The 21990-nt window shown below is 46.1% G+C and overlaps 1 protein-coding gene across 1 annotated transcript in view; it reads right to left on the bottom strand.

Annotated features, from left to right (window-relative positions):
- Positions 1-21540, bottom strand: part of LOC311229407 (uncharacterized protein) — a 78611-nt gene extending 57071 nt beyond the window's left edge. The window contains exons 1-6 of the mRNA XM_084315491.1: positions 21236-21540; positions 19570-19665; positions 17016-18334; positions 16794-16881; positions 11628-14579; positions 9843-9968 (exon numbers count right to left, since the gene is read on the bottom strand). Of these exons, the coding sequence (XP_084171617.1) occupies positions 9843-9968; positions 11628-14579; positions 16794-16881; positions 17016-18319 (4470 nt within the window). The 5' untranslated portion in view covers positions 18320-18334; positions 19570-19665; positions 21236-21540. The remainder of the gene's footprint in view (positions 1-9842; positions 9969-11627; positions 14580-16793; positions 16882-17015; positions 18335-19569; positions 19666-21235) is intronic.
- Positions 21541-21990: the final 450 nt, after the last annotated feature.

The following is a 21990-nucleotide window of genomic DNA, read 5'->3' as shown; positions in this document are numbered from 1 at the left end:
TCCAGTTTGATACACAAATGAACAAAACAACTCTCTTCCAATGTTCACATGCACCCAGGATCTCAGCTTTCCAACAGAATGTTATATTGCCTATGAGGGGTGACGTGACGCAAGCATGTAGAATGCCTTGAGGGAAAGTCAGTATGACATGATAACTGGGGTACTAAGGTACTACAGCACAGCCCATCAGTCAGTCCTTAATCACTCCTCAACTCCAGTCCATTTTGACATGCAGAGACAAGCAACCCCCCACCTTCTTAATTCCTCTACTGCTACAAGCCGATTGGCCTCCGTTTGATGACATCCACCCCCATCATCCCCGCCGTCTTACTGGCTCATCCACTCAACGCCTGCTCAGTAGGATGTAACCCACCGCTCCCAAAGACCACTCATTAATCTATCCGAGTCATGACTCATGGTGTGTTTGAATGAGCTAGTGGAAGAGGTCTAAAATATTGCAACCTAAAGATAGACAGTGCTGTATACATCCATATCCCTGAAGGGATTTCTGGTTTGACAATGTTGTCATGGGAATCAGTGCTGGTTTGGTGCATGATACTCTTGGATCGGTTACCATGAAAAAGTCATTTATTTCAATAGCAGCTTTGATAAAACATTACATGTTTTCGAGTCTCAAGCACCATGCAAACCATAAAGCAATGCTCATTTCCAAAACAACACAATCAATATTCTATGGAAGCCATCTTAGGTGTTCCCACAAAAGATTACAATGATAATCAACAAGGAAAGGTCCTTTCTATCCAGTTCTGCGATAACAAAGCAGACAGCCAAGTCCTTGACACGTAGGGTCATTGGCCAGTGAAAGTTTAGTTCCTAATGATTATGGGGAAGTGAAAGTTGATAGAACAGATTTGATAGAGAGAGAGAGAGAGAGAGAGAGAGAGAGAGAGTTTGTGTGCGTGTCTTACAGAGGTGGGAGTGTTAGGCGCCGTGGGGCGTCTGCGGAGGGACAGACGCTGTTGGCTGCGCAGTGAGAACCTGCGGAAAGACTCCCTGCTGCGAGAGGCCAGAGAGCGCAGAGAGTTGGTCCTCTTGAAACCCCCTGTCACATCCTCTCCCCTGCCTCCCCTCTCCACCGTGCTGGACACAAGGCTGAGCGCCCCCTGCAGGGAGCGGCGCACGTTCCCCATCCATCCGGACATCTGCGAGTGGGTCACTGACAGCTTGTCTCCCAGGTACTCCATCAGAAAAGGGGTAGGGAGAGGCCCGCTGGGTCAGAATGCAGTGCCCCCCAGCCAAGCGGAGATTCAGAGTGCCACAGTAAGTCTATAGAGTGCTGTGGAGAGGGGGTAGTCCTGGGCTGGTGTCCTCCTGGGTATTCCTGATGTGTTGCTAGGTCAATGCAGCAGCGGTGTGGTTGGTTGGTGATGGGGAGAGCGACGACACAGCACAGCCACTCAGATGTGTTTGGAGTCTCCTGCTGCTCACCTCACACAAGCAGCACTGCAGCAAAAAGAACGCCAGTCACTCGCAAACTGCTTATAAGATCTAGAGTCCGCTCAAGTTTTACTTTCACTCAAGTGTTTCTCAATGGGCCTCTCTGCAGTACAGTCCCAATGGAGCCGTCAGGACTCCCATTTCAGTTCATCATTGCCAGGGATGTTGGTCTAAAGTGGACTGTAAGGTGTTCTGCCAGCTATTTGAAAGACAGTATATACTTGCTAATCAACTAAACATGTAAAGGTTATGGCAAGGTTGCTCTATGGATACTCATAATCAAGTAGTCTAGGAACTACGCTATGTAAAGTGTAAACTGCTGCACTGTGTGCCAACAAGTTTCAACTACCTTCCCCTGGCATAGTACTAGTATAAGGTACAAATCATAACAGCAAAAAGTCAACTGACGACAAATGACGTGCAATAATATCATATCATTATCCTGACATAACGCTGACCTGAGGTGCTACATTCTGACATCATCCCGAAGCATACTTTCATTATACGAGCTAGCAATTAAAATACAGAATCTGAAAATAAGATTTAGAGTTTAGCGTTAGCCGACTTGACACGGTTATTAACTATTCTAGGCGTGAGCGTGTCTGTCCCTACTCCTTCACAACAATAACAACAAGCACACCAACCTCACAAAGCAAACCTGACAAGTCTCCCAAAGCTGTCGTTAACGGCGTTCATGCAGAAACTACGTCCTTATCCAACAAAGCTACATTTCCATGGCACCCAAAACAATGTTGTCCTCCTGCCGAAGAACTCGCAGGGGGCAACGGTCCAGAAGAGCAGTTGGAGGAGAGAGCTGCCGTAGTCATTCCTACTCCCAGAGAGAGGGAGAGAGAGCCAGTGTGCAGCCGACACAGGGCAGAGACAAGGGGAGGACTGTGGTGGGAAGGTCAAATCCAGAGGAGAGAGAGAGAGAGAGAGAGAGAGAGAGAGAGTTCTCTCCTCGCCTTCCTCTGCAGGTACAGGCAGGTAGGAGAAATGCGTCAACCTCCTGCTCCCTCTCAAGGAGAACGTGGAGAGAGGGAGGGGAGAGTAGAGTCGGAACAAGAGAGAGAGAGAAAGAGAGAGAGAGGGCTAGCAAGGGAGGAGTGGAGTGGGAGGGCCCTGACTCAGTGAGGGAGGGATGGGGGGTGTTGATATATGTTCTGCAGTGTGCTCTGTCCTGCCTGGCTTCTGTTGCGGAACAGGAGGGTGAATTCTTAACAGGCGCCAGACGGCACATGGAGGAGGGGGACCAGCAAACAGGAGGGATGAAGGGATAGTAATAGTGACATGAAGGACAGATTTAGGAAACGAGCCGAAGTCAAGTTCAGGTTCCCATGTTGGTGTTAGCGAGGAGAGTAGACCGACACCTCCTTAAAATAGATGGAGAATGCACACAAGAGCGAGGGAGTGAGAGAGGGAAGAGAGCGAGAGAGAAGAGAGCAAGAGAAAAGAGGAGTGTAAAAGACAGGTGTGGCCGTCTGTCTGGGCTGCGACTGCGAGTATGCTCGTCAACCAGTCTGTCAACACCATGAGCACAGAGCCAACATGAGGAATCACAGCACTCAAGGGAGTTTGCCTAACAAAACTCTCTGATTCATGCAAACAGCAAGCACAGGCTAGAGAAGCCTCATGGCTTTCTCTGTCTCTCTCGCTCTCTCACACACACTTTTTGCATGTTAGACCCAGCAGTCTGTCTCACTGAGCAGTCTTTGAACGAGTATAGTCAAAAGACAACAGTAGTATTAGTTGATGTACTTCAGAGAACACTGGGACACGCCACGGAACCCTTGTGAAAGCTACACACTGCTGTAGGCCCCCTGTTGGTAGCTGTGGTGTGGGGATGGCTGGTTTAAGCAGGCACACCTGCCCTGGCTACTTAGCTAATTAGACCTGGGAGGAGCAGGCGTGGCTGTGCATTGAGGTAATCTAGGGCTGCTTGATTATAGCAAAAATCATAATCACGATTATTTCTATTGACATTGAATTCACAATTATTAAACAAGATTACTCATTGATTTGAGAACATCATATGATGACTGAATATTTTACCTTTCTTCTTTTTGTCATCTTCTACAAGTTATCAAAACAAAATTCTAAATAACTGGAGTAATGTGCTGTGACTCCCTCCTCCCTCTCAACATGAGTGCAAACTACCCTGCTCACTGCTGTGAAGAACGGGTGTGCTGCATTTACAACACAAGACAAAATTAGAACAACACGGCATGTGACACAACTGCCACAATAGCCTTCGGAACATTTTCTACAGAGTACTGAGCTACAAACAATCAGTCCGTCTCTCCTCTCGTGCGGTTCTTGGTTTTCAACGGCACACTCAAATACACACACACTTCTCACATTCACCTCAGCACTGAAATGGCTCCCTCCTCTTTCGGATGATCAATGTTATCAAGAACACAAGGTAAAGGTCTTCACATTGGACAAGAGAAAGAGCCGAGTTCACATACAATTAATAGCACGGCATGAGGATGTGACATCATTATCCACCGGGAAATGACTCATCACTCCCACAGGCAGCATCCACGAGCAGAAAGCAGATGAAAGATATCCAATAAACCCATTCAATTACCTGCTGCTAGATGTAATATTATCTTATAGAAGCACACATTGGTTTTGAAGGTTAACACTTGTGATTTGAAGTTCTCCAGCCACTTACCCATAAGCAACGTTGAAACAAACAGCACGGCCACGTGTAGAACACAGCTCTCAGTCCGGTACCCATCTCGCTCTGTCCAGCCTCACCAGCATCAGTGCCTCTGCCCGCCCTCACTCAACCATTAGTAATCAATGATGATGCAAGTATGATCTCAGACTATCCCAGGACCATCCCAACCCTAGTTTTATTCTGAAAAAGAACCGTCCCAATCAAACAATTGTCATTAATTCAGCCTTTTTACCATCTACCACTTGTACTACTATCTACCGTTCCAGACACATCTTTATCGTCCTACTAGTGCCGTCATAACCATTAACCCAAACCTCACTGGAGACACCATAACATAAACCGATTTCATAAGCGATTTCATTTAACCAAAGATAACGCTATGTTCAACAAATTGTGGAAAGTCGGGGAAGGGAACTGAATGAATAACGCCCTCCTGGCTCTCAATACCAATCGCTGAAGTGCCCTTGAGCAAGGCACTTAACGCCCAACTGCTCCAGTGGAGCTGCTAGGTGGCCAACAAGGTCAGACTGTGGTTGTACTGGGCAGCTCCCAGGTGTGAATGTACAGTATGTAACAGAGTGTTAAGCAGGGCGTTGCTCAGAAAACCTACACTGAGTAAATAAAGGTAAAGGAGAAAAGCCCTGGTGTGTACATTAATGTTTCTCATTTTTTGTTCACCTCTCCCAGGTAAATAAATGCTAGATCAAAATACAGGCACAAATGACCAGCCACAATCAGGTCCTTGATACAGTATACATGCAAAGTATAAATTCACCAACAATTGAACACACACACACCTACACACACACACACCTCAACTCTGACCACTAGGGGGTGATAGTGGCCATGAACTCATTATGTGGGCCTAATCATTGGGGCCTTGCCAGCTCAACATCATAGATTATGCAATTATCTCAGAGCTATCTTTGTTAAGACACAACATACATTTAGGCTGATAATGTAGGCCCTAAATGTAAAACACTTTGCACTTTCAGTCGAGATCTGTGTATCTATCTCTGTATATATCATTACCACTTAGTAACAAAGGCATTATCTCACTTTGATATAAGTCAACAATATTGCAGGTATTCAAGTGGTGAAAGGAGGATAAATTAATGTGAACACAGGAATATTGTGCAGGTGCTCTGCAACAGAAACCTCAACATCTTTAACATTCAGCGTCCCAAAAACTATTCCAGGCCATCGGCTACACGCATAGCTTTAGGCTAACAGAAAAGCCCATTCATACAAAAAAATGTAAAAAAAAAACACCGGTCTGTAACAGGGACCACTGCATTATCGAGACAGCGCCCCTACGAGGATCTGGCCGGTAATGCACTTTTCCGAATTCCAAGAGTAGGGTAAATCTGCAGTGCCGCTCGGTGACATTGAGTAGGATATTACAATGGAATAAAAGCCAAAACAACCTTACCACGTATATATACGTGGTTGTAGGGCTGGACGGTATGGTCTCAAATTTATATCACGGTATAATTTGAAGCATAGACGGTAACGGTATATATCACGGTATATTCATTTATCTTAAAATGTCTATATAAATGCTTCTGAAGGGGTAAAACACTGGTATGGCAGCTGTTACCGTACTCTTGTATTACTAGGGCATATTTCACATAGTACAGAGGTATTTTAAGAACATTTATTGTGCAAAACTGCAATAGAAAAATGCAAAACCTTTTCTCAAGTTACTTCCATCTCTGAAAAACTGAAAATAAAAACTACAGCGGGACAGGAGGTCTCTTTCCCTCAAACAACTCAAACACAATACAACATAACTTTAGTGTACATGTTTGACAATGGAGAAAGAGAGAGAGAGGGCGAGAGAGCACGAGAGAGAGAGAGAGAGAGAGAGAGAGAGAGATGTAATAGGTTTGAGTTTGAGGTTTGAGCTTCCTAAGATGCCGTAGGTGATGATGTCACACCCGGATTGTCAACACACAGAGTTGCAAACGGGAGCAGCTCCGATGGATAAAGCTATATAAAGAAACTAATAGCCAAATAAATGTGAAGTTATCTTTGAACCTCTGTTGTCAAGCCTTGTCAATATACCCCCCCCCCCCCCCCTCCTCACTAATGGAACTGTGCCGCAGAGTCACGTTAGAACGTTAGCTTAGTGGCTAACGTGAGTTAGCTTAGCGGTAGCCCCTTTCGTGACTGTGATGAAAGCTTTGCATCAGTCACGAAAGGGGCTAGCTTAGCGGCTAACGTTAGCCCCGTTGCTGTGTTAAAGCACGTCTCCTCTCAGCCTCCTTAGCCAAATTGAAATGACAAAACTATTATGGCAAGGTCCGTGAACAAGTGGAGAAAAACTCAGTACAATTAAACACTATGCAACGACCACTGCAAACGGTGAGTGAATCGTCAAATAATGTTGCTACTGCTGTGACTAGCTGCTCTATAACGGTCATAAGGTATGAAGGTATAGTCAAAATCCATACCGTAGCGCAAATTCATACCGTTTATACCGTATACCGTCCACCCCTACGTGGTTGGCCGTCAAGCGTTGGATCCGAAACGCGTGTAGCTTAATCCCAGCGGAAGAGTCGCAGAACGCTTCCGCATTCTTCGCCGCACACCAGTACGGTAATGCGCATTTCCTTTTCCTTCGCCCAGGCGAATGAGATCCCCGCTTGGTTCGCCGCTTTGGTTCATATTAATCACATATTAACACGCTTTGGTTCATACTAACGCGCCATATTAGCACACATATATACACGCGATGGACGCAGCAGGCGATCATATTAATCACATATTAACACGCTTTGGTTCATATTAATCACATATTAACGCTAACGCGCCGTTCATATTAATCACATATTAACGCTAACGCGCCATATTAGCACACATATATACATGCGATGGACGCAGGCGATCACTACTGTTATTCAGCCACGCCGAGGTACATGATTGATTGATATGTACTTTACATATTATCCAAACGAGGACAACGCAGCTGTCAACTGTACTTTACATATTATGGAATACATGTATATTATCGCGACGCGATTCACTCGCTGTCAACTGTACTTTACATATTATCCAAATGAGGACAACGCAGCTGTTAACTGTACTTTACATATTATGGAATACATGTATATTATCGCGACACGATTCACTCGCAACGCCATAATGTTATTTCCCTGTACATTGTAATTGTTACAAAGGATCAGATTAAACCGAATATATATATTTATTGATTGATATATATTGCCTAGTATTTGTATATCGTTTGATATCCCTTGTATATTCCTTGTACATATACATGGAATATCCCTTTGGCTTATTACAGACCATAATATTTCATTCTCCTATTGGACAGCGGTCCACCGGCGCCAGGGACCGGCCTCCGGAGCCAGGTTCAAAGTCACCGTCAAGATGTGTCTGGACATGCCCAACCTTGCCCAGGGATACGCGACAGAAATGAGAGTGGAACTAGTTTTGTTCACCGTGCGTATAAATACGGCGCAGGTGAATGTAGAAGCCCCTTAGCCCCTCACCTCCGTACCCTTACCTTCCTTAGCATGTTACCGATAAGTTGAAGCCTCACCCACGATACAACGTGCGGTGAAGTATGGCCTGTTTGGCCTCAGAATAGAGCATCGAGACCGCGTGCGAATTAATAACTGAATTGTCAGAGTTTGGCGCTATACCGTCGAGTGCGACATATTTCTATTGAGTCTTTAATAGTCTATTTGTGTATAGTGTATCGTGCGGTTAGAATTCTACAGTGACCAGCATCTCCAACGCTTTCTCGTATTAGCTAGAGTTCTTATCCAGGCTGGGCCGACCGCATGGCGCTTTCACCCGAGGAGACCTAGGCGAGAGCCGTATGGACATGTACACTGGATTAATCTACCCGACGACTACATAGCCCTTTGCGGCTGGAATATATTTGCTTTGGTACTGTGATTTATGGAGCGGATAATCGCCGACGCCTGCACGTGTTGGATTTACCCCGAGAGGAGTCAAGTCGAGTCGGCGCTCAGAGAGCCTGAGGCCGCCTAGCTTTCTTCCCTGTGGAGCTACAGTCTACAAGAGAACCAAGCTGTATTCGTCTGTGGATCAAGAGGCTACTGCACCGGCTTCTGTACCTGAAGTCTCCCTAGTCATCGTTGACCAGACGTCCTACTACCGACAGATCTTCTACCCCCCCTGCTGGCTTACAACCAGTGGGAACCCCTTCCAGTATCTTCCGCTATCACTAGTGTACCATAGATATAATTCCCTAAGATTCAGGTTGTATAATTACCTCCTGCGTAACCAGAGAATGGACATTCGTTATTGATTTGCCTACGCATACTCCTTTGCCTTACAAGTGCATTCAAAGAATAATGTAAAGTATCCTATGTACCTTTTGCTCCATTAAATACTTGATTAATACCTTTGACTGGAACCGATTTCATTGTGGGAAGTGTTCATCATATTCATATATTGTGTACTGTATGGCCAGTAATTAAAGTACATAAAGCGGTAGTGGTTTAATGATACCATACTTATCAATACAGTCAGGGAATTGTACCCCTCAGTTACAGTAACGATAACACAACGCAGCTGTCAACTTTACTTTGTAACATTGTTTTTTCGGTCATTCATAAAATTGATTGAATGAAATTGATTGAATGAAAATAACAGATTGCAGAATGGGCACAATACAGTACGGCTCAATACACACAATTGTTAAGGGGATGCAGACCAGAGAAGTGAATTTCCTGTGAAAAAACATTTATTTTTTACAGTACGTTACACACACAAATGCTACATTATGACAAATTTTACAAAGAAAGTATATTTAGATTCAAAGACTATTTTAATAGCTTTCTTTGAATACACGGTTTCTCTCCTGTGACGTACAAATGCATGTACCTCGGCGCGGCTGAATAACAGTAGCAGTGATCGCCTGCTGCGTCCATCGCGTGTATGTGATTAATATGATTAATATGAACCAAAGAATATGAACCAAAGCGTGATTAATATGAACCAAAGCGTGTTAATATGTGTCGAACCAAGCGGGGATCTCATGCGCGCGCGAGCACCTCGCGGGCACCTCACGAGCACCTGGGCGAAGGAAAAGGAAATGCGCATTACCGTACTGGCGTGCGGCGAAGAATGCGGAAGCGGTCTGCGACTCTTCCGCTGGGATTAAGCTACACGCATCCGAAACACGTATATATACGTGGTTGGCCCCGAATGTGTTAAGGACCATCTCACATCATGGCGTTCCCTGTGCCGTGCAAAACTGCTGCCAACAGTTTTTTTGCCAAATTAACTCATTAACCATTTCACTAATACAATCCTGAATTACAGGCCTGAGAAGATGTTTGAGCTCCAATTCCCTGCTTTGTGAGGTGGGAGGCGGGGGGGGTCGTTCCTTTCACATTACTCACCGACTCATTACACCCGGGTGCTCTGTACTCATCTTCCAGTGAACTTACTGCAGTAAACAAACTACATTCCTGCTCCACCCACCATCTCTCCTCAACGCTACACATACAAGCACACAAGCATGGACAAACATACACACAAGCACGCACACCTCCCCATCGCCAGGGCGATCTGTGAGAAAGACTCCAAGCGTAAACAGTGACTAAATAAAGGGCTCTCTGCCAGTGATTACACTGTACACTGCAGCCTTTCCTGGAACAGAGTATTACACATGCTGAGAAAGAGGAGCCTGGCTCACCCAGCTTTGATGGTCCCTCTCTCTATGAGCACTCCGACTCCTCATCCTGGAGAGGCTGCCTTCCACGGTGCTCTCCGAGGGGGTCGATCTACGGGACACGCTGCGAGATCTCATCCTGCTCAGCTCCTAAAAAACACAGGGATCACGGAGTCAACCAGCAAGTAGGGCTGTACCGAATGCTTCAAAGCTTCGATCATAATGTTGACATTCAAATTCTAAATCAACATTAGAATTTTTTATTTTTAATAAAAAATTATTTTTATCTTTTTTTTTTGTATGTGTCTATTTCAATCTGTTTAAAGTAACCAATGGGGGTTTTCTTCACAGTTGCAGTTAAAGATTAGGCTACACTAATATTATAATATTATAAGACGTCACCATCACTTTCATACCAACCGTGCCCTTATTGGATTATTTATGTTGACGAAACTGATGAGTTATATTCATTAAAGAAAGTTGATTTAATAAAAGAAAAAGACTCATTTAATCAGATGAATCACTTTTATCAAATTGAGGATTTAGTTTAATTTTTTCTTTTTTCTTTTAAGTACTTTTTTTTTATAGACATTCGAAGCTTTGTTCGAATACTTCAATAGAAGCTTCGAATGTTAAAAAATGACATTCGGTACAGCCCTACCAGCAAGTGAAGTCTTGTCTTTATTATTCCCCAAAGGGGAAATTCAGTTTGCAGCGAATTATAAACACACATACATAGCAAATAACCACTAGGGCTGACCTGAATGCGTCAATGGTTGCCATGATAATCAATGATGCCAAAATCAGTAATACATTTTTGTACATTACATATATACATATGTAGTTATATACATTCTGAACATTCAGGGAGAAACTGAACTGAAACTGTCGTTTATCAACCGTGGACATCTGTAGCCTAATGTTTAGCCCACAGTGTTAGCTTGGAAACATTACTTAATGCGCCTGATGAAGATAACGTTACAGTCTGTGAGTGAGGACAGCTTGTGTTTTCATCAGAGGTCAGACTGATTTCACCACGGACTGTGTTGTTGTCAGTGTGGTGTGCCTGTGACATCGGTTACTGGATTGCAGACCTGCCATAGATTTATAGAAGGAAAGTGCTTCGGTGCTGTGAGTAACTGCTAATTAAGCTAACGTTAAAGGCTTCAACTCATCTGCCATTCATCTAAGGGATGAGCATGTTGCCAATGGGGGCGCTAAGGGTGAGCGAGAAAGTGGCAATCAGGAGAATGAGGCTGGCAGGTCACTGCCAGAGACACCAAGAGCTGCCAGCCAGCAAACTTGTGCTGTGGGAGCCAGCACACGGGCATTGATCACGAGGATGTCCCACACTAACATACGTGGACGTACTCAGGAGAGATGCGGGAGCAGGAAGTACCGGCAAGCTAGCCGTATGCATGGAGGATCGGGATGACTGGCAGCACCGATGGAGGGCCCGTCCAGAGGACGACCTAGATAGATAAGAGCTGCAATGTATGCACACTCTTAATTTAGCTGGACATAACTTCAATTGAAACTAATTGGAACTGAACTGAAAACTTGTGTTAAAAATATAGTAATTTATAGCTGGGCGGGTACATTGACATTGATCGTCATGGCGAAAGCTTAGAATATCATTGAATAATTGCTATATCGAATAAAAGCTTAGAAACCGGGACAGCCCTACTCAACTATATTCATCATCAACTGTACCTCTGTCACCAACTGCATTTGTTTGGTCTCGGAAGTCGCTTGAAGAATAGCATTACTTTAGACTGGCCCCTGGCCTTGGGTCTCTCTCTTTCTCACCTGGGATCCATGAGATCTCCTATGGCTCCGGGGATCTGCCCTGTGGCCCTGAGGTTCTGCCTCCATGGGGAGCCTGGTCTGGATCATGGGAGTACTGCTGGGCACTCTGCCTGGTGAAGCGGCCATGTTGGCTCCATCAGGAACCCCAGACCAGCGCTTTTCTGGGACCAAACTAGGAGCCAGAACCCGCTCCTCCTGTCTGAGGAGGAGCTGCTCCAGGCTGGGTTTGTTGGCAGGCTTCCTGGCCTGGTCAGGTCCAGCCATGGGTCTGTCCACAGTCATCTCACCTGGCCACAGATCCTGATGAAAGGGTACCCTCACTGGGCTTGGACGCTCCATTGAACCCTCTGGTGCCATCCTGCGGCCACCGTCCCTCTCGGGGGTAAGGGGGTGGGATCTAGACACGCTCCCCGCATCTACACCCTGAATACCAGCAACGGGAAACATCTCTTTAGGTGGGGAGGGCTGAGTCTGGGACGTAAAAGAGTCTATGTCACGGATGCCAGGTCTGTAGGACTCCTCCGCTCTGGGTGAGGGCTGCTTCCATCGGGTAGCAGGGTCGCCATGGTGGAGAGAGCCTTTGGAAAATTGATCATCCCGGAGAACAGAGTCCAGATCCAGCACTTTAGGTCTGAGGGGTGACGAGTCCAGCGCCGCCCGCTCCTGTTCCTCTCTCCTTTGCTTCTCTTTGATTCTCTGTCTCTCCGCCTCCTGCTGCTTGGCTATCTGTCTCATCCTCTCCGCCTCATCTCTCTCCATCTTCTCCCTCAGCCGCTGCTTCTCTAGCTCCATTATCTGCTGCCTCTCCACCTGCTTTTGTTTTTCAAACTCCAGGAGCCGTCTCCTCTCCACCTCTTTTATTCTCTCCAAATCCTCCGCCCTCTGTCTCTCCTTATGCAGCTCCTGTTGTCTCAACTTCTGGTTTTCTAATTCCTGTCTCTCAAAGTCCAGTTGTTTCTGCCTCTCCAAGTCCCGCTGCCTCCGTCTCTCGAGGTCTCGCTGTCTCTCCCTCTCCAACTCTTTCACCCTCTCCCTTTCCATCTCTCTCAGTCGCTCTCTCTCCCTCTCCAACTCTTTCACCCTCTCCCGCTCCATCTCTCTCTGTCGCTCTCTCTCCCGCTCCAGCTCTCTATGTCGCTCCACTTCCATCTGGAGGGCCATCTGTCTCATCTTCTCCGCCTCTTCTCTCTCCATCTTCTCCCCGAGTCTGTGTTTCTCCAGTTCCATCAGCTCCTGTCTCTCCCTTTCTACCTGTTTCTGTCGTTCAAACTCAAAGAGCTGCCTCCTCTCCATCTCCTTTATTCGTTCCAACTCCTCTAATTGTTGTCTCTCTCTTTGAATCTCCTTGTCCAACTCTCTTTGTCTCTCTTGCTCCCTCTGTCTCTCCCTTTCCAACTCACGTTGTCTCTCTTTCTCCAGCTGTCGCTGTCTCTCCAGCTCTCGTTGTCTCTCCCTCTCCAGCTCTCGTTGTCTCTCTTTCTCCAGCTCTCTCTGTCTCTCCCTCTCCAGTTCTCTCTGTCTCCCTTTCTCAAGTTCTCTCTGTCTCTCCCTCTCCAACTCTTTCTGTCTCCCTTTCTCAAGTTCTCTCTGTCTCTCCCTCTCCAACGCTTTCTCCCTCTCTCTTTGTCTCTCTCTCTCCAACTCTCGCTGTCTTTCTTTTTCCATTTCTTGTTGCTTTAATATTTCCGCCTCATGCCGCCTCTCCTCAAGTTCTCGTTTCTCCTTTTCAAACTCTTTCTGTCGTTGTCTTTCAAACTCTCTCTGCCTCTCCATTTCCTTCATTCTTGCAAATTCTGAATGCTTCTGTCGCTCAATTTCTATCTCTCTAAGTTTCTCTCTCTCAAACGCTTTCTTTCTGTCTTTTTGCATCTCAGTTTCTCTCTTCAGCTCCCTTTGCTTTTCGACTTCCATCTCTTCCGTCTCTGCTTGTCTAATTTGGCTCTTCTCCATTAACACCTCGCCTTGATTTAGACTTTGAGGACATTTTCCAAAAGCTTCCTCTAGTGAAGGGTTCCTTCGTAATGGAACAACCTTCCCTTGAGAGCCCCATTGTCCAGACCGTGTGGAAAAGTCATCCAAGGGCACTGCCATGTCCCCCATCTCTGCTCCTGCCTCTACAGGGGAAGCTGGCTCCTGTATTTGACCAGTCAAAGCAAAGTAGGTGGCCCTGGGTTTAGGCTGTTCATCCGCTTCTAGCATTTTCAAACGTTTCGGAGCGGCTGCTTCCTCTCGCTCTGCTTCCCTCTGCCATTCCCTCTCATTCTCCAAAGTCAGTCTCTCCCTTTCTAATTCCCTTCGTCTTTCTTTCTCCATTTCCACTCCTTGGTCCACATCTGCGGCGTTCCACTTCGGCAGAGCTCCAACTCGCAGGTACCGTGGTAGCTGCTCGGGTGTCATGGCCGGAACAGGATCTCCTTGAGTGGGAGTAGGCCTGTCCACTACTGGGTCTGACCTTCCTGGCCTGGTCCCTTCAGAGCGCCTGGAGCGGAGGGTCATGGCCTTGTCCTCCAAACAGGCTGACGGGAGACTCTCGCTCACCGCCTTGCTCTCCTCCACAGCCTGCACGGTGTCGAAGGAATGCACAGCGCGCCGTGGGCCGGAGGGAGATACAGGCCGTCTGTAGGTGGCAGTAACCAGGATTCCACTGTCCTCCTCCTCCTGCTGCTGCTCCCCTCGTTTGAGTGACAGACACTGTAGCAGGGACTTGCCATCATCTTTAGGCTGGTCCTCATCCAACACCAGCACACTGTGCCTCTCCACGACATTCTCAAACAAGGACGCTCGCACCGTCTGCACCTCACCGCCAGGGCCACTTTCATTGGATATACTCTCTGCGGTCTGTCCCTCCTTAGGCCCTCGAGACACGGGGTCAGGGGAGGGCTGTGTGAGCTCGCCTCGCTTGTCCTCCTCCACATTCCCTTGGTCACCAAAGTTGGCAGCAGACTCTTCACCCTAAAGTAAAGTCACAAGAATTTACTGACAGATCTTTTTCGCTGACAACAGTTTCCCCTCTGCATTTCTCTACAAGGGATACCCTGAAATCTTTTATTTTAGGCATTTGCCAAAAGATTTGCCCTCTTTTCTTGATCCTCCAATCCAACTGTTGCTTCCCCGTTTGTCTGAGCAAAGCAAAGGTAGTGATTGGAGGATCAATAAAAGAGGGTGGAACTTGATAGTCCCATGCTCTACCAAATGACCTAACACTGCCATGGTCAGGGGTTCAATTTAACTGAGGCAACACAGGAAACCATTTCACTGTGACACTAGTAGCCTACCTGCCAAAGAAAAGTAACAGACAAAACATCAAGGAATCCCTTTAACCTTTGTTAGTGTATTGCTATAATACTTAAGATTAGGGTTCATTAGAGGGTTCTATGGTTTTTGAGTGTAGAGCTGTCAGTGTAGAAACGATATCCCACTCATTGTTAGCCTCATAACAGTGGGTGTGGTGCCGAGCGTGGTAATCAAAGCCTCGCCATGTTGACCTTTTTCCTGGTGATCTCTTCTCAGCATGTTTCATAAGCAAACACAGAGCCACCAGAGATGACTAATGTCCCGTCTTAGGTTTCACAGCTTTGTACATTCACAGCGGTTACGCTGTATTCACTGCAAGGCCCCATTTCCTCTGGGAAATGTTTGGGTCCCCCCCCCCCTCCAAAATGAAGACAGGACATGGACCCAGAGCAAAATGTTCCAAGTTCTCACTCTGCCAGGAGAAAAGTTATAATGTACAATACAGTTCCCATTTCTCACCCTCAGGCATTAAAGCAATAGGGCTGGGCCACTCTAAAGTCGATTGCTTTTGACTTAGTTGTTTTTTTATTATCTCTTTTTATATGATATTTCCTGGAAAATTAAAAGCACATCTTTAGTGTGCTTTATTTTTAATTTAAATTTTTCTTTTTTACAGATATGTCTATGTCAACCAATCCTATGACTATTACATTTACATTTACATTTAGCATTAGTAGCATTAGTACATTTACTATTACCGGTAGTCGACTAAAGAGCTTGTTTAGTAGAGGCCAGCCCAACAGAGCCACGTATTTTCCTTCTGTCCTCCTTGACGGGTTGAACAAACGCATTCCAAAAACGAGACCTAAACGAAAACAGGGCTCCCCTGGTAGATTCTGGTGTTATTGGGGTCCCATGGCGACACAAAGGAGAAATCTTAACAATTACTGGAGTCCAAATAAGCTTTTTTTCGGGTAGGATAATGATGTTGAATATCTCTACTTTGAACCGGCTACATTAAATCACACATTATCTAGTCCTCTGAATTGCAACTATGGGTGCCTCACAGGTGCAATATGCAAATAATCAAAGGCAAGGGATAAACACCATCAACAAAAAGAATATTATTATTATTATATAAAAATGTCAGGCCAAGACGATAACAAGACTACCGGCAGTATTCGCACATCAAAATCTAAATCGTTATCTTATACTGTACAATGAGAGTTTGATAGATCCACAGTCACAGTCTTGCCAGGTGTAGTATTATTTTGTGAACGCCATCAAGTTTATATTCCACTTTAGATAATGAGTAATGACCCTTAGGGGGCGCTCCAGTAGCACACCGCTGAGTCGCGAAGCGGTCGCCCCGGGTTCATTTCCCAAACCCGGTGGCCATATGCCGCATGTCTTCCCCTCTTCTCCTCCCGTTTCACCCTCTCTCGGTCCTGCGTGGCCAAATAAAGCTGTCGGTCCTGCGCGGCCACAAAAAGCGAATAAAGATAATAAAAAAAATTAAAAAAGATAATGACCCTTAGTTGTCAATTTCATTCAGGTGCTTAGAAATGGTGACATTCAGAATTCTATCTCATATCTGGACAACCAGCATTGATGAATGTTCACAGTCCCGAAAGAAGAAGAAGCTGAAATACATTAAAGATTTTTGAATTTGTTTCAACAGGTGTGCTGTGCACAAGATGAGTAAATTAACATAAAAAGCATGGGACACACAACCCTTTCTTATCTCGGGTGGTTCATAGTCGACTACTTGGGCTAACAGAGCATTTGCTACCTGCTCATATCCCAAAGCTCTGTTCTATGTTCTAGATACACCGTGGCCTAGAGACACTGTGATCAACGCTAATTTGCCTGCCGCACTCATACTCTTGAGCTCATTAGGAGCCAACTGTCCTGATCTAAATCCTCGCTTACCCTCCTGTGATGATCCCTGTCGTTCTCATGGTAGTCTGTCGCCTCACTGTAGGGACTGCAGAGGTCTGTTGACCTCTCAGGGGTGAACCTGATGAAGAGAAACACGCATATATCACGCAAGGCAATGCCTGGCAAGGCAGTGCCTGACAATGGAACTCGGGGACAAAGACGAGCGACAAAAGGCACACCGAAAAGAGTGGAGCTGTGAAGAGCAGCGTTTACCTTTTGGTCAGGTCAAGGGGCAAAGGGCGGGGCTTTAGTGTCGGTTTCACAAAGGGGGTCTGAGCCGGCGGTGTGTCTTCGGTTAGCTTCTTGATTCGCTGCTTAATGCCCAGCGGTGGTTTGGCCTCTGGGATTGGCGTTGTTGGAGAGCGGGGTTCTGACCCTTGACTTGTGACACCTGCCCCAGGAGAGGAAGAGGAGTCGAGGAGGAGACTGATCCGTCTCTTAATGCTACCCCCACCCTTCTCCTCTTCATTCCCATCCTTTTTCTTCTCGCTCTTTTGGTCTGTGACAGTGGGCTTAGCTGTACCATCTGCACCCTGTGCTGTGGTCATGATCCCATCTAAGCCCTTCTCCCTCTCTCTCCTCCGAAGAAATGCCCTGTCCTCTGGAGTGTTTTCCTTGCTATCCATTTTTGGAGGTTTACGGTGGAGCGAAAGGCCAACAGACTCAAACTTGGACGTGAGGTCAGCCGAAAGCGGCCGTCTTCCTGCCCAGCGAGAGGCAGCAGTGGGCGAATCAGTCTGTGTGGGAGAGGGGAGGAAAATGGCAGATACAGGTCTGGGCCGGGAGCCTTTAGACTGGGGTCGGAGTGCCACCTCGGGTCCTTTCTCTTCCTCTTGGCCTATCTGACTGAGGAAGCTCATGGACTTGGCTCTGGTCATGGAGGGACCAACTGTCCTACTACCAGACACAGGCTTATCCTGCTCCTCCTCCTTTTTAGTGGTTCCAGACCACTCGGCCGCAAGGGGTTTCTTAGAGCTCCTAGAATAGGACAACACTCCTGGACCAGGCTTCTGTCGTGTCACTGGCTGGAGGGGACTAGGTTTGCTGGGGTCTTCAAGGGAGAGAGGAGGGGCTGCTTTAAATGGCTGGACTACAGGCTTGGTCGTCTGTCCAGTGTTCAGTTTAGGGGATGGTTTAAAGGAGGTAGGTGCAGGACGGCTAGGATTGGTCGACACTGGCCTGGGTTTACTGGTGACATTTGGTGGTTTTGGAGCGCTTGGAGGATCAGGTTTGTAACCGGTGGGTTGAGTGGGCTCTGGCCGTGGCTTGGTCTGGGGCTTAGGGGCAAGTATGGGCCGAATGGTAGGGTTTTTCTCCACTGCAAAAGGCTTGGGAGTGAGCCGTGGCTTGGGGACGGGCTTATTGGGTTCTGGAGTGATGATAAGGGTTCCCGAGGTGCTTGAGGGGCCCTCTACGAGGCTCTTATTGCTGGAGTCAGTCAACGGACTGAGGTGAAGTCGCCCTCCCACTCCAGTCCTTCCTACCTCCCCAGTCTGCACATCCACCTGAGCAGCCATGCTCTTCAATAGCACCTGTACAGGAGAAGATAAAACGCAATTTGTCAATCAAGTCCCTTTCATATAAAAACATATATAGCCACTATTCATCCTCAACACTGTATATATTATTTGCCTTTGATGGAGAAAAGAAACCCGCTTCCAATACCGTTTTCCCATATTGGGTTAATACAGGCTCAAATAAATAAAATAAGGTATCAATATGTGGAGAATTTCTCTAAATATTAAAACCCAATACCAAGAGCCATAAATTAAGAGCAAATAAACTTGATGTTCTGTATTTCTGACACATAGAAAGACTATCCCAATAGGTTTTGTCTAAACTAAAAGTAATGTATTGGGACAACAGACAAATCAATACTTAAAATGTTAGTACTCAGAATCAGCATCAGCTGTGAAAAGGCGATGTCAGTGCATCATCCCTACCAAGAGCAGCTAGAAGCTCCACTACTTCCTCTAATCTAGCCGTTTATTGTGGACTTTGTCTGGGGAGCGCCATAGACTGCAGCACAGCTCTATACAGCCAAGCAAGGCGGTTATTTATGAGAGGGTAATTGATCACGACAGCAGCACAAAGCAAAAAGAAAAACATCAATAGCTGAATGAAAAGCGTGGTAGTGAGCAAGGGAGGTAAAGGTTATGATGCTTTGAACTGGATCAGACAGGGGAGGGGCGGGAGAGCTGTACAGCGTCAATGTTTTCTTTTCTGTGGTGTCGTAATAACAGGCAGGTCTGGCTTTAGACAGTGAAAGGGGGGATTCCACTGAAAACTCACACCAGACAGCCATTAGATACTCAGTCAGCTCCTCGGCTGAAGCACGTTCAGTTAACCATGGGGACCGATTACATCATAACCTGAAGGAACTACAGTGAAAAATATCAGATACCATGTGTTTGCCTGACTTTGAACTGCTTGTAAAATTGTATGAGAGTTAAAATAAGATGGATCTTTATTAATCCCGGTGGGGAAATTCTGGAGTCATAGCAGCACAGAGTAGTATCAGTTGTTCATATCCCAAGAAGTAAGAGCAACAACATTAACAATGTTCTTGTGCGTCTGCCCCTTAGGAGCCTCCCTCTTTCGGATCTGATAATGTTTCCCACATGTTCCTTCCTTGAGATACTTCCTTGAGGCAATATGCTCTCCATTGGTTTGCCAGAAAGATACGTGCGTTGTGATGCCATTCTTTGCTTTGGCAGAAAGCAGGGCTACCTAAAAATGCAGAGGACAATCCCATCTTGTAACTTACCTGACTGACTGGATGTCAACCTTCTGCAGTGGAGCCCTGGTTTCTGTGGTAGCCACACAGTGATGTCATATCATTAGGTGTAGAGGTTGGAGGAGCCTAAAGGAGAGAGGGTCGTTTTGTGTCAACAACACGCACAGCTTTCCACTCTTCTGATTGCAGGCCTCGAGGACAGCAGAGTTAGTATGGGCAGTTGCCAGTTAGTGTGGACTGATCCTTCTCCCCTCTTTTTGAGTACTGGATTCTCAAGCCTCGCTCTGGAAACTAATTGAGCATGATGTTTACATTGACACAGACTTACACAACCGCCAGAGCCACACATTCATGTCGATATGTACAGACATTTAAGATAATTGTCAAAAATGCACATTATAGCAAGGCATTCCATACAGATCTCTATGGGTTCACTGTGCAGTGTGAAAAATTGAGAGAGGGAAACAAGAGTGAGGTTGAGGGAAGGGAGTAAGACTGCTTGGCTCACTGGTTTGAAAACTTGAAGCAGTGGATGTTGACAGGAAACGCCTTCGCAGAGCTGGAATGCTAAACATTTGCAGGGATGGTGGGTCCAGCAGCATGACAGGGAATGGGAAGGAAAGTGTCTCCTAGGGCTATCTTACACAGCTCAGCCAATTCTAGGACACGTATAGCATGTACACAGCTGTAGATACTACTAATCTGTTCTACAACAGTAGACCGGATATAGCTCATTATCCATGCATAAACACAAAATGGTGCAAGTTGAGGATATATGATATTCATAATCTATGACGTATGACGAACAATTTGTAATACTGATGGATGGATCAGAGGTCCCCGAGATATGGATGACATACATCTTTGATCACAAAATGTTTAAAGCACATTATCTAAAACTACTATCTCTTACATAGCAGTAAACAACTTGCCCCCCCCCCCCCCCCCCCCCCCGCAAAGTAGGCCATCACCTCGTTTCTTGTGTTTTGTCTTAGTTCAATGGGTGTTAGTAATATAGCACTGTTAAGACAGTGACCTGGTTATGCCAGTTTTGCTCAGATAAAAATACTACCAAACTAGAGAAAGCCGTCAGTAACAGCCAATCAGCCACAATAATTGGTTAATCCGCCAGGTACTTCTGTCTGGTCAAAGGAAGGGTCTGACTAATCCTTTGCTTGGAACGGTAACGTTATGCTGCGGTATTACGGCAATACTGATTCGTTTGGTTGACTAACATTGTACATTATGTTGTAACTAACGTTAACTTTATAAGATCGACAAGGCTCGCGGGTTAGATAGAGGAAAATAAAAGGTGCTTTTGTGCTTTTGATATGCAGTTATGATTAGATTCTGGACGCACAACTTTGCAACAAGTGTTCTCCCTGCTGGCTGCTGGTCTGCCTTCTAGTTCTAGTGTGTCGCTCCCGAGGACTGTGCCAGTTCCAAAGTAACGTTACGTTAACATTAGCAACACGAACCTGGCCAGCCATACGCGAACAATACGCAATGATGTTTCAGAGCTCCAAGGAAAATACAACATGAAAGATATTCAATTGACCAGGCTATTTAAAAACCTTGCGAGGAAAACATAAAGCATCATCCAGTTAGCTAACCAGCGCTAGCTATCGGGTCAAGACGCTGAATTCGCTAAATGGAAACACCGAATTTGCCTTGTTTTGTTGATTGAGAGACTTACCAAGTGAGCGAGCCAGTTTATTTACTTCCTGTCCCGTGTAGACCAGTTGGGGAAACGGTATTTAGTTAGTTAACTAGTTTGTGGCGGTCCAATTGGCGAAAACGAGCTGGTTAGCAAGCCAAGTGTGTGCCTGGCTATCTGTCCCGTCTCAGGTTGCAGTGGTTGTTGTGACAGCGGGGTTAGCTCGCTACTGAGGGACATTGGTTCATGGATCATGGTCAATCCATCATCATAATGAAGAACTTCCACAAAGCGCACACATCAGGCAAAAACGTCAGTATAAGTTAACTATATAAACACTAATGTTGGCCCATATATAGTTAAAAGCAGATACAAAGCTACTAGTGGGAAACCTTTGACTGGTGGTTACATGGTTAATGTGGGACGACTTTGTTTCGGTGTGCCCCCATGCGGAGGGAAATAATAATTGCATCAAATTGAGTATGAGAGGGGCTAGAGTCAGACTCTAGAGGCTGACATGATGTGAGTAGATTTAGACTCCCGCTCCTTCCCACTCCCACAGAAATAATCCCATCCCATCCCAATCCCAAATAAGAGTTTCGAAAAAATCCCACTCCCTCCCACTCCAGAGGACTGGTCCCAATCCCGAGCCAAATTTTTATAGAATCCCACTCCCATCCCACTCCCGTTTACCAATCCTGCTCAGTTTTTCTTCCTATAAAATATGCAGTACATGATGGGTCACATCATCAGGGGCGGACCTTCCTACAGGCGATATAGGCGGTCGCCTAGAG

The sequence above is a fragment of the Notolepis coatsorum genome (genome assembly GCF_963971535.1).
Source record: "Notolepis coatsorum genome assembly, chromosome: 1".
NCBI classification, from domain to species: Eukaryota; Metazoa; Chordata; class Actinopteri; order Aulopiformes; family Paralepididae; genus Notolepis; species Notolepis coatsorum.
This window is presented reverse-complemented; position numbering and strand designations above follow the sequence as displayed.